We start from the raw sequence: 14256 nt of genomic DNA on the forward strand, positions 1-14256 counted from the left end.
AGTCTCCATCTACCAAGGCTTTGGTTGGCACCGGGGCTATAGTAGAAGACACTTACCCAACGTGCCACACAATGGGACTGAACCGGGAACCATGTGGTTGGGAAGCATGCTTCTTACCACACAGCTATATCTGCATGGATAAATAAAACTGCTTTACCATTTTTTCAATGTCAGATTATGACAAAGATGTTGAGGTGATGAACTAAATAGCAGGAAAGCATTAATGAAAACAGGGATATATTCCCCCTACATTTCAGCTGAGTGCTGGGGAGGCTTATAGCATCTGATTCCCCTCCTTCTCAACCTCAACTTTATGCACTTTAGCATATCCCCTCCTTCAGGGAACCTATTTCCAATACTTTGGAGAGTAATTTATCCTAAGGGATTTACCTGAGATAGACCAGGTGATATTGGAAAATTACCTGAAATAGAGCAGGTGACCTTAGACAGATACTTATGATGGACCGCATGACTATGTGGTCTTGGAGTGTTACCTGTGACATACTTGAATCCCATCTAGGCAAACATTTGCTTTGTTGTCTCTGCTAACACTCTGTGTCTATGGCTGAGACACCTAATTCTGAAGTGGCTCAGTCCACATAGTCGTATATCCCATACACACACGTCTTTATATGTGTATACATGGTGTTACAAAAGTGATTGATGAGTTTCCATTTTTAACAACTTCCTTAACTTTACAAATAAATTAATGAAATTTTCATACAATATAAAAGACATAATGGAAATTAAATATGCACAAGTCAAATTTTGCAACACCACTACATCATATCATGTGAAAAATGATATTGATTAAATGGCCATGATCTTTCCAAAAATTACACCATAACACCCTCAAGAGTTTCAGATTCTATTTCTCTGATTTCTCCATTGATGTTCTCCTCCAGTTGCACCAGGGTCTCCGGTCTGTTGATGTAAGCCATCTTTTTCAGGTATCCCTACAAGAAAAAATCTGGGCTCGTCAAGTCTGGGGAATGTGAAGACTATTTAAAGTAGACCTCGGTTCCAGCAAGATGGGACAACTCCTCATACTGCAAGAGAAACAATGCAGTTGCTACGGTAGTGTTTTGGAGAGAGAATAAACTCCCGCTACAGTAACATCAACTGGCCTTCACGTTCCCCAGACTTGACTGGTGCTGGTATCATATAAGAAGCATACAGACTACAGTGGTAAAGTGGTTGGTGTTTGGAAGGGCATCTAGTTGTAAAAAACCATCCTAAAGCAGACGTCGCCAGTGCTGGTGCCACATGAAAAGTACCAAGTCCACTTTGTAAAGTGGTTAGCGTTAGGAAAGGCATCCGGTTTCCATCAACCAAATTCACTTACAAGGCTTTGATCTGTCTGGCTCTATAGTAGCAGATACTTGCCCAATGTACCATGCAATGGGACTTAATTTGAAACCATGTGGCTGGAAAGCCACCTTCTTAACCGCATAGCCACATGTACACAAAGGTAAATAAATAACTTAACAATAAAGACTACTGAAAAATTAATAAAGCCTGTATTTGTCTAAGATTAAAGTTGGGTCAAGGAAATTCTTCGGGCAATTTGTCGTTCTTTTTCTCTCTGTCTTGATTTGATATCCACCGAGACATTAAGACTTCCTTGAAAAAGAGAAACAGAGAAACAATTATTATAGTAATAACAGTGTGAACATAAAATTATATACAGGGTGTTCACAAAGTCTGGGTACATGGGGATTAACTAATACTTTAAGAAATTATTATTTCTTATATTTAATTGTTTATGTCATGATTTTATTTACTCCATGTACCCAGACTTTGTGGACACCCTGTAGAACTACCTTATAACTGTTCTGGGAGAATACCAGCATAGATCACAACCATTATGAACATTTCCTCAATTGATCTTTTATTGATCGCTGGTGATTTAATCCTTTAGCATTCAGATTACTCTGGAAAATGTCCTATTTATTTATTCATTATCTCACAGCTTTGAGATTTCAATGAAGTGATTGTTTATGATCTGAATAACATTATTGAGTAGTTGTGAGAGGCATGACCTGGTCAGTTTTAACATAAAACAGGGAGAACATTTTAGGCCAGATATGGCCAGTTTAAATCTTAAACATCAGTCCAATGATGCCTGAAACAATAAAACATAAGAAATGAAAAGTTACAAACCTGAACTTTAAACCTGGAGATACAGTTTGGTGAGAGAAGTTCCTCTTCGGTAATGTCTTTGGGTTTTATCACATAACAAAACATCAGTTGCTAGAACAGAAAGTGAAAGGAAAAGAAAAAACAACATACTTTGATGTCTAAATAATGATTTCAGATTTTGACACAAGGACAGCAATTTTGGGGGAGGGGATGAGTTGATTACATCGACCCCAGTGCGTAACTTGTACTTAATTTATCGACCTCGAAAGGATGAAAGGCAAAGTCAACCTCGGTGGAATTTGAACTCAGAATATAAAGATGGATGAAATGCCGCTAAGCATTTGGCCCAGCGTGCAAATGATTCTTATTTCTTTATTGCCCACAGAGGGGACAAACAAGGACAAAGGTATTAAGTCGATTACATCATGCGCAGTGTCACTCTTGTTGTGTTTATAATTAACTTGGGCATCACCTTTCCTTTTGTATCCCTACAAGGAAAGGTGATGCCCAAGTTTGGTTATTTAAGGGCTTAAAAAATAAAAAAAAAAAGGGAGCCAAGACTGTGTGGCTAAGAAGTTTGCTTAGCAACCAAAAGGTTTCAGGTTCAGTTTCTGTTTGTCCCCACAACCATTTGACAATTGGTGTTGGTTTGTTTATATCCCTGTAACTTAACAGCTTGGCAAAAGAGACTGACAGAACGAGTACCAGACTGTAAAGCAAGTACTTGGGGTCGGTCTGTTCAACCAAAACCCTTCAAGGTTGTTGCTCCAGCATAGCCACAATCCAATGACCGAAACAAGTAAAAAAAAAATAATAAAAATTTTAAAAAATGAAAATAAAAAAAGATAAATACTTACTTTACTGACATGTTCGTTCATTCGGTCAAGACCAGCCAGTGTCATCCAATCAAGATTTCGGACAGACCATCGAGGGTCTTCTTCCAGGGACCCTTCTTCTACCATGAATACTAACACGGAATAAGTGGCATGGTAAAATAACTGACCGTCTTTGTACAGGACTGAAACACAACCAAGTGAAGACAATAAAGAAACAGAAGAAGATAAAACAGAGTGATAACGATGATAACAATATCAACATCATCATCATCATCATTTAATGTCCACTTTTCATGCTGGCATGGGTTGGACGGTTTGACATGGAGCTGGTCAGACTCCAATTATCTGTTGTAGCATGGTTTCTATGGTTGGGTGCCCTTCTTAATGCCAACAACTTAGCAGACTGTGCTTGGGTGCTTTTTACGTGCCACCAGCATATATATATTTGTATATATACACACACATATATATATCATTATCACCATCATTTAATGTCCGTTAAATGATGCATATGTATATATGTATGTGTGTGCGTACACACACACATGGTTTCTACAGTTGGGTGCATTTTACATGCCACCAGCACATATTTACATATATAGACACATATATATCTATCATCATCATCATTTAACATTTGTTAAATGATGCCTATGTATATACGTATGTGTGTAAGCTGTTCCGTATCAGCTAGGACTTTCGTTTTACATACATACATACATACATACACACACACACATACATACATATATATATATACACTGAACCACAAAAGAAATGCAATTTTATCAAATGTCTTTTTTATGTGGTAAATTCCGAAAATTTATTTTGGGGAAGTAAGTGTGAATATTCCAAGACATTCTGGTTTATGGCTGAGACCCACATTTCAGGTAACCTTTCAACTTACCTTGAAATGAGATGTCAAAACACAGCTGCATTGAATGCCGTGGGTGGCAGTCGCAGACAATTGTCAGGAAAACCAAAATGCACATGCATCTTGTGGAAGCTATGGGTATAAAAATCAACTTGAACTGCGTTCCTGGCATTCGTAATTTGGACGCATCATGTATGAACCGATTGTCAGCAGCACAGAGAGAACAAGCTATTGACCGATTGCAAGCAGGGCAGCATGCCCTGGTTGTTGCGAAAGCTTACAGTGTCCATGTCAGCGCCGTCTGTCACCTGCAACAGCGATACAACAACACCGACGGCACTGCAGACATATACATATGCTTACGTGTGTGTCTTTGTGTCAGTGTTTGTCCAGCCACCATTGCTTGACAACCGATGTTGGTATGTTTACATCCCTGTAATTTAGAGGTTTGAGAAAGGAGACTGATAAAATAAGTTCTAGGCTTATGAAAAATAAGTCCCGGGGCCGATTTCTTCGACTAAACAAACTCTTTAATGTGGTGCTCCAGCATGGCTACAGTAAATTGACTGAAACAAGTGAAAGAATAAAAGAATAATAAATACAATAAAATAATAGTGATGAAAGCCTTACTGAAGTCACATCCAAATTTAATTCCGGGTTTGGGGATCCATCCTTGGCTTCTGTAATAATGGTAAGCAATGTATTTGGGAAGAAAGTCAGACCTGTTTTTGTAAAATGTTTTCCACATTTCAGAAATCTTCAATGGATTCTAAAGAGCAACAGCATTAAAAAAAAAAAGGAGAAATTATTAATATGTAACATAGGCATAGGTGTGGTTATATGGTAAGAACTTAGACCGTATAGATACAACAAAATAATTTAGCAGTATTTTCTATAACGGACGTTTTCATGGGAATCTTTGTCGTGTACTCTGTATTAGTTTGGTTCAGTCGTCAAACTGTGGCCATGCTGGGGCAACCCCTTGAAGAATTTTAATGATATTGTATACTCTTTTACTTGTTTCAGTCATTTGACTGCGGCCATGCTGGAGCACCGCCTTTAGTCGAGCAAATCGACCCCAGGACTTATTCTTTGTAAGCCTAGTACTCATTCTATCAGTCTCTTTTGCCGAACCGCTAAGTTACAGGGACGTAAACACACCACCATCGGTTGTCAAGCGATGTCGGGGGGGACAAACACAGACACAAAAACACACACAATTATATATACATATACATATATACGACGGGCTTCTCTCAGTTTCCGTCTACCAAATCCACTCACAAGGCTTTGGTCGGCTTGAGGCTATAGTAGAAGACACTTGCCCAAGGTGCCACGCAGTGGGAATGAACCCAGAACCATGTGGTTAGTAAGCAAGCTACTTACCACACAGCCATTCCTGCGCCTATATATGCTATATACGCCTGTATATGCATTATACATATACAACTGTTGTTATGTGAATCCAACTTCAACCAAGTTGATGAACCTCATACATAAATCATGAAAAAGTGGGAATTAAAATATATCTAATCAATGCTATGATTACAGAACAGGTTTATTAATTCAGTTCCATATACAAGAGATGAGGAATTATTTACATTATTTACATTTGATGGATATTTGTCCTCATCTTGTTTGTTGTTAACACAACACGGGCATATGGCGTAGTGGTTAAGAGCGCGGGCTACTAGTTTGATTCCAGGCAGTGACCTGAATACTAATAATAATAATGATAATAATAATAATAATAGTAACAACAACATACCTTAGGAATGAGAACCCAGGTTTGAAATTTCCCCAAGACACCTGATGAAGGCTGGAGGGTATATCAGCCGAAACGTTGTGTTAACAACAAACAAGATGAGGACAAATATCCATCAAATGTAAATAATGTTCAGGGTTATTAATTGATTTATAAAATAATATAAAATATGGTTTTACTTACACCTTGATTATCCTTGACAAGTAAACAACCAAGACCATATGTCAGAAAAAATGCCTAAGGAAAGAAACAAAAAAATATATTATTTTATTCCTAAACAACCTTAAAAGCTGCATTCTAGGCAGACTTATAGGATAGCTCCTGCAGAGGGCTAATTGGACCTGTAGCCCAAAACTAAACAGGGCTAAATAGCAGGACTATTATACGTCCATAATGACTATTTTCCAGTGGAGTTTGATCAGAGGTTAAGGATGGATGAGAATTAATTCTGTAATGCAATCATTCTATTGTTCCAGTCCCAAGTTGAATTTCAACTGTTGGCCAATTTGTCTCAGAGTTCTTATCTCAACATATAATTAACGAAGTGAATGTCATTTAATCTCCCCACTTGATCTTTGACATCATCTGAGAAACGCCAAGCGAGATGGCATGAGTCAGCCAAGCTTTACCTGCTAGAAATAGCAACCCAAATGCTTTTAAATCAGATCCCAATGCTGGATGTTCAAGAACCAAATGAAGGCCAGAACACTCTTTATCATCATCATCATCATCGTTTAACATCTGCTTCGGAGCCCAGCCAAAATTGCAAAAATAATCTGGAACTCGACTGAAGAAAGAAAACTTCAAATGACCCATCCTTGTTTTCTTTGTATCGTCTGTCTGCATGTTTTGTTGTCCCTTTTTTGTATGACCTAACTGTCTGGATGTTTTGCGTTCTTGCCCCATTTTGTATTATATATATATATATATATATATATATATATATATATATATATATATATCCACCCTAATTGTGTTTAGCTGCATCACTATCTCCATATATCAACTCACCTGCATTTCTCATATATCCACCTTTAACCCTGCAGACCTAATCCTCAATAAAGATTTTGGAGTTTAACTCCAAATCATCTGAGCACTTCTAGCTCTCACCTTTTGACTTGCATACATATGTATGTATACATACACACATGCATATATATACCTATATATCATCAATCATCCTCATCAACATATAATGTCCATTTTCCATGCTGGCATGGACTGGACAGCTTGACAGGAACTTGCAAGGCCAGGGGTCACACCAGGTTCCATATTCTTTTCTGGCTAGGTTACTACAACTAGTGGCCCTTCCTAACACAAACCTGACAACATACATCTATCCAAGCATATATTCATGTATAGAGAACCATGTAATTGTCATGCACTATATATATATATATATATGTTACACATAAACACACATGCACACAAAACTAACATGTGTTATACATAAATACACATGCTATACACATACAGAGGTAAACTTCACTTAGATAATAGACAATAATAAAGAACAGACTTTTCTCTTGTTTACCTCTTCATATATAAGTAGAAGAACCTCCCCCATAGAATAAGGGTCTTGTTTCAATGAGGGCAACCATTGGGTGGATCTCCTGGAATTGTCTTCTACAGTTTCTGACTTCAGTTGACGTTGGTCAACCACAAAAACATTAGCGGCATCTTCATCAATTTTACACAATGGATGTAACGGAATGTTCTTATTTACCTGTAATAATAATAATAATAATAATAATAATAATAATAATAATAATCCTTTCTACTGAAGGCACAAGGCCTTGAAATTTTGGCGGAGGGGACTAGTTGATTACATTGACTCCAGTAGTTTACTGGTACTTGATTTATTGACCCTGAAAGGATGAAAGGCAAAGTCGACCTCAGACTTTGCCCTACATCCTTTCAGGGTCGATAAATTATAATAATAATAATAATAATAATAGTCCTTTCGACTGGAGGCATAAGGCCTCAAATTTGTGGGGAGGGGACTAGTCAATTACATCGACCCCAATGTTTCACTGGTACTTAATTTATCGACTCAGAAAGGATGAAAGGCAAAGTTGACCTCAGTGGAATTTGATTTTAGAACGTAAAGACAGGTGAAATATTGCTAAGCATTTCACCTGGCATGCGAACGATTCTGCCAGCTCACTGCCTTTATAAAATAATAATAATCCTTTCTACCATAGGCAAAAGGCCTGAAATTTAACAACCTGTTCTCCATCATCTACATAATCATCATTTAACACCTGTTTTCCATGCTGGCATGGGTTGAACTACATTGTATATAAAACATGAAAGGAAGTGGGTAAGATTTGAACTGTTAACCCCACATAGACGAGAGAACACTGCCACTCTGTAAACCACTCAGCTGTTACATACCTCTCTCAATGCTAAAGGTATTTCCACTCACTTGGGACAACGGTTTGGTGCCTTTGGAATATTCTGTAATGGTTTCATCTGTTTTAGCTCCAACAGACGACTCAGTTGGTTCTTCAGGCACAACTTTATATTCAGCATCATCAATACCAGTACCATCATTATCAGGATCATCATCATCTTCATCATCCGATATAGACAAGTCATCATTTGATACACATTTTTTCCATTTGAGGTGAGTAAAATATCTAGATGAGTAAGAAATAGATTAAATATTTGATTGAGTTTGTAAATATGTCATCTGGCTTGTAAATATATAATAGTGTGTATGTGTGTACACCAATTTATCTATCTACCTACCTACCAACCATGGAGGCGCAATGGCCCAGTGGTTAGGGCAGCGGACTCGCGGTTTCGATTCCCAGACCGGGCGTTGTGAGTGTCTATTGAGTGAAAACACCTAAAGCTCCACGAGGCTCCGGCAGGGGATGGTGGTGAACCCTGCTGTACTCTTCCACCACAACTTTCTCTCACTCTTACTTCCTGTTTCTGTTGTGCCTGTAATTCAAAGGGTCAGCCTTGTCACACTGTGTCATGCTGAATATCCCCGAGAACTATGTTAAGGGCACACGTGTCTGTGGAGTGCTCAGCCACTTGCACGTTAATTTCACGAGCAGGCTGTTCTGTTGATCGGATCAACTGGAACCCTCGACGTCGTAAGCGACGGAGTGCCAACAACCTACCAACCTACCAATATAATATGCATGCATGTGTGTGTGTCTATCTATCTATGGAATTTACTGGGGCAAATTCTCTATGGCTGAATACCCTCCCTGTCACCAACCCTCACCTGTTTTCAAAATAAGGTAATGTTTCCCCATAACCAGGTCTGTTCCCACAGAAGACTAGAAAAGATGGACTTCACCTGTAAGATGGTGACATTCGTTTACTACATTCATGCAAAATCAAGACAAGGAAACAGTAACACACACACACACATATTTATGATGGGCTTCTTTCAGTTTCCGTCTACCAAATCCACTCACAAGGCTTTGGGCAGCTCAAGGCTATAGTAGAAGATACTTGCCGAAGGTGCCACACAGTGGGATTGAACCTAGAACCATGTGGTTGGGGAGCAAGCTTCTTACCACACAGCCACTCCTATCTATCTATCTATCTATCTATCTATCTATCTATCTATCTATCTATCTATCTATCTATCTATCTATCTATATATATATATATATATATATATATATATATATATATATATATATATATATATATATATATATATATATATATATATATATATATGTATAGGGGAAAGATAATAATAACTTTAGCCCTTACCTACTGAGTTTCATAATCTTGAGTTGGATCAATTCATTGTTCTTTGGAATATCAATTACTGGTTGAAGATTTTGAAACTCAGGCAAACTCCGAGACAATGAACCTTTTCCAAAACATCCCTGAAATGTACAATATTGATTAGCTAAATTTTTTATTAATGATGTATCTTCAAGCATGGGAAATATTACCTTACTAGAAAACAAATAATGGTTGGTGACAAGAAGGGCATCTGGCCATAGAAAATTTGCCACAACAAATTCAGCCTGACCCATGCATGTGTAGAAAAGTGGCACTAACACCAGTACTTTTTATGTGGTACCAGCACCAGTGCTTTTTATGTAGTACCATCACCAGTGATTTTTATGTAGTACCAGTACTAGTGATTTTTATGTGGTACCATCACCAGTGCTTTTTATGTGGTGCCATCACCAGTGCTTTTTATGTGGTACCAGCACCAGTGCATTTTTATATGGTACCAGCACCAGTACTTTTTATGTGGTACCAGCACCAGTGTTTTTTATGTGGTACCAGCACCAGTACTTTTTATGTGGTACCAGTACCAGTGCTTTTTATGTGGAACCAGCACCAGTGCACTTTATATGGTACCAGCACCAGTGCTTTTTATGTGGTACCAGCACCAATACATTTTATGTGGTACCAGCATCAGTACTTTTAAAGATGAATTTCAGTATCAACACCATTATAAAGTGTTGATGATGGCAAGGGCAGGGTTGACTTCACATTATAGGCCCCTGGGCAAAACAATGCACTGGAGCTCCTAGATATACATAACAACAGCATATTTAGATTAGCATTGGAGACCTTAGACTAGTGGCGTCATGGGACAACTGCTGAATATACTCATAAATTAATCTGACACTAGGTGGGGTGAGATGGGGGTATTCTGGTGATGCATAATGACCATAGTGTTCATGATGATGATAACACATCAGAAGTTCAATCTACTAACCTTTGTATATAAATCATAGGCATCCCCAGAATATTCCACAACCACATGATTGCCCCGAAGTTTCCCACTGTAGGAACTCATCTTCATGGATTTATGAGCAGATGGTGTAAAACTGTGCACCGTTTTTTGCCATTTCTTCTTCCTTGGAACAGGTACCTTTATTGCCATTGTCTGGGACATTCTAATGATAAGAGAAAATAAAAAGAGAAAGATCTTTTATTAAACACTAGCTTAAAAGATGCACTCCATGCAGATTTTCAGTTCGCTCCTGTGGAGGGCTAAATGGGCTTGCAGCCCAAAACTAAACAGAGCTATAATACGTCTATAATGACTATATGCCCCATAGGCACAGGAGTGGCTGTGTGGTAAGTAGCTTGCTTACCAACTACATGGTTCCGGGTTCAGTCCCACTGTGTGGCATCTTGGGCAAGTGTCTTCTACTATAGCCTCGGGCCGACCAAAGCCTTGTGAGTGGATTTGGTAGACGGAAACTGAAAGAAGACCGTCATATATATATATATATATATATATATGTGTGTGTGTTTGTGTGTCTGTGTTTGTTCCCCTAGCATTGCTTGACAACCGATGCTGGTGTGTTTATGTCCCGTCACTTAGAGGTTCGGCAAAACAGACCGATAGAATAAGTACTAGGTTTACAAAGAATAAGTCCCGGGGTCGATTGATTTGCTCGACTAAAGGTGGTGCTCCAGCATGGCCGCAGTCAAATGACTGAAACAAGTAAAAGAGTAATGTCGAACCGTGTAGTTTTAAAGCTATGACAGAATTCGAATGCAAATGGCCAGAAAAGAAACCGTAAAGCACCCGACCAGACGTTCTTATAATTCTGCCATTCCACCCGCATTGATACATTTTATCGACCCCGAAGGATGTAAAAGCAAGGTTGATTATGGGGCTGTTTTAACTTAGAACGCAGTTATAATCCATTCTGCTATGGGCACAAAGCCTGAAATTTGGGGGAGCAAGATAGTCGATTACATCGACCCCAGTACTCAACTGGTACTTATTTTATCGACCCCGAAAGGATGAAAGGCAAAATCGACGGTAGTTTTTCAGATTAACACCCGCACGATCTTCACTGGGGTGTTACGGTCAGGGTTAGGGTTAGTGTTTAGGGTTAGGGTTAGGGTTAAGGACGGAATTCCGTAACCCAAATCCTAACCCTAACACCCTAGTGAAGATCGTGCGCGTGTTAATCTGAAAAATTACCAAGTCGACCTCAGCGGAATAGAACGCAGTTATAAAATCATTATGAAATTAATAAAGTTGATAAGTACATATGTCTCCATTAGTTACTTATTTAAAACAAATATTTACGTGTTAATTAAATAATTTGCATCACAACAGAGTAATGTTCATAAAAACACAACAAAATAATAATAAAAATTGACGAAACATAAACAAAGGAGAACCTGGCAGTTTTGTGTTTTGAAACTGATTCTCTCCCACGTGTTTCTGATTATGTGTGTTGTCCCAGGAAACTAACGGATTTTCGTGTCAGCAAAACATAGTAAAAAATGCATAAACTACTACTGGTCGATTCGATGTATTGTGAACAGAAACGAGTTCTGGGATTCAAATTAGGATTTTTTTGAGAAATTGTACAGAATCTTCCTTGAGAACGTTTCTGCTTATCACCGTTTACAAGCAGAGCAACTTGAAATGAACGGGAAATATTTTCGTATAACTTTAATTAAGCAGTTTTACTTTTTAATCAAACTTTTCTTGTTTGTTTCAGAAATGGAAACATTATTATTATTATTATTATTATTATTATTATCATTATTCAGGAAATAAAGATATGAATCGAAAGGTATTTCTAATTAAAAATTCGCAGTATATTCTTTTAAATTTTTTCCTTAAAAAATGCTATAATTATGATAAAGAAAAGCAAGGAGGAAAAATATATTGATTGATAACTAAGAAACATTTTCAGCAGTTTTCTTCCATTATTATTAACTTTCTTGCATTAATTAATAAAAAATTCGAAACTAAATATGGTCATATTAGACTTTCTCATTAATTATAAAACATTGTACATCTGTTCACTGATTTTCTCACTATTTCTTTGTCAAGTTCTGTGTAAGTTATTTACTCAGGAGGTTTAATACGAACGAAACTTATGCGAAGTTGTCTTTCGCGCTTGGCTGTAAAAAGCACTAGTCATTGACTAATGTTTATTTTGTCTCTTTACATAAATATATCTACTCCATCCGTTGATGTAATATACATTAAACATGCTAGTACTAATTCTCTCCACCCTATCTATCTATCTATCTAGCCAATAACGTCCAAGAGCGACCTCACACACGCACGCACACACACACACAGCACACATACATACACAGCACGAAATGTTAGCAATGGCTTCGAAGTTTGGCATGGGCTGGTTTCGTTAGACAATTTCACCAAGTCGCTCCACTGTGAAACTTCTTAGTAATATGCTATCGCCTGACCGTCATGTTTTGGAGAATTTCCATTGGTCAAAAAGTCAGTTTCCTGCCAACACTCACCGCAAAAGGGTATCGGGATACCGTGACTGCTGATAAAGGTACATACTGAGGTCAAGACTGATATATCTGCACAGATTGTTTGATGATTACCACAGTGAAACAGATTTGCTTATCATCCATGTAATACGCTTTTCTGCAGCTCGTCTATTTCGTTGGGCTGCAGTCGTGGGTCATCCGCAGATCGAGGTCAAGGATGTGGTATTTGGAATTTTGGGATGCTGCTTGATTCTCGCAGCGTATTAACTACCAGCTCGGACCGTGTAGTCGTGGAAAGTCTAACCATCGCATTCTATACAGCGTTACAGAAAAGTATGACAAACAATTTTAGAGTGTCAAGGACAATCGGAATAGTTTCCCGGCTGGAGATTATGGGTCATTCCAAATTAGTGGTCTTAGAGAGGTCATCATACGAAAAGTCGACCAGGTCCACTTGTGTTCTCCATCGATAGAGGTCCCGGGCTAGCCCCTTGGCATCTTCCAAATTGATGTCGAGCCTTTGGAGGTATTTCCCAAACACGTCCAGCCATCTGGTTCGGGACCTGCCACAAGTCTTTTCCAACCCACAACTGCTGCGTCAAATGAGAGTATGTTCTAGCAGGAGGCGAATGACATGTTTGTACCAGCGCATTCGACGGATAGCTACGAGGTGGCAGGCTGCAGACTGATGCGTGTGCGCATGCAGTTCTTTACCGGAAACGCGATGGTACCATCCGATGTTCTCGATGGCTCTCAGGGCTCAGCTATCGAGGCCGTCGATCCTCTTTGCCAGGTTCTTCGAGAGGGGCCACGTTTCGGCTCCATAGAAGAGAATAGAGAGGACAGATGCGTTGTTGATGCGGAGCTTCGTCCTCCGGGGGATAGAACAGTGGCGCCAGAGGAGTTTCCATAGGGAGTACATGACCCCAGCGGCCAGACCAAGTAAAATAAGCATCAAAGGGGTCCAACAGGGTCAACTGTTCTCGAGGTTTGGCTATTTTGGAGCCTTTCGGCAACTGAATCTGTTCACAATAAGAGGAAGACGAAATTCCCTGGCGATGGACTCGTTTCATATTCGTGCATTGCTGATCAGTAGTAGTAAGGCAGTGCGCTGGTTGAATCGTCAGTGTACCCGACTAAATACTTAGCGGTATTTCTTCCGGCTATACGTTCTGAATTCAAATTCGGCCGAGGTCGACTCTGTCTCTCCTCCTTTCGAGGTTGAAAAACAAGTACCGGTTGGGTACTGGGTCGATGTAATCGACTAGCCCCGACCCTCAAAAATTTCAGGCGTTGTCCATCTTGGCGAAATGATTGTTAACTAGTCTTAGTAGTTGTCGGATTAATTGCTGAAGTGGTGGTAGTCAGCCGAAGGCGGTAACTTCAATAGTCGTAGTCGTAGTAGTAGTGGTGGT

At 38.9% G+C, this 14256-nt stretch overlaps 1 protein-coding gene across 4 annotated transcripts; it reads right to left on the reverse strand.

Moving 5' to 3' along the window:
* Positions 1–1501: 1501 nt before the first annotated feature.
* Positions 1502–13917, reverse strand: LOC106882720 (tRNA-splicing endonuclease subunit Sen2). Of its 4 annotated transcripts, none has more exons than XM_089340612.1 (10): positions 12866–13917; positions 10335–10515; positions 9365–9483; positions 8046–8259; positions 7152–7343; positions 5801–5854; positions 4483–4621; positions 3000–3160; positions 2164–2253; positions 1502–1623 (listed from the first exon to the last, which is right to left on the reverse strand). In XM_089340612.1, exons 1-10 carry the CDS (start codon positions 12907–12909, stop codon positions 1546–1548), a joined length of 1272 nt encoding a protein of 423 aa, XP_089196738.1. In that variant the 5' UTR covers positions 12910–13917; the 3' UTR covers positions 1502–1545. The 4 variants fall into 4 exon arrangements, with proteins under 4 accessions (XP_089196738.1, XP_014788972.1, XP_089196740.1 ...); XM_014933486.3 differs by lacking the exon at positions 12866–13917 and adding an exon at positions 11765–12016; XM_089340614.1 differs by lacking the exon at positions 12866–13917 and adding an exon at positions 11670–11793.
* Between the last annotated feature and the right edge of the window lie 339 nt (positions 13918–14256).

Source organism: Octopus bimaculoides, chromosome 23 (assembly GCF_046866305.1).
Source record: "Octopus bimaculoides isolate indiv1 chromosome 23, ASM4686630v1, whole genome shotgun sequence".
Lineage (NCBI taxonomy): Eukaryota > Metazoa > Mollusca > Cephalopoda > Octopoda > Octopodidae > Octopus > Octopus bimaculoides.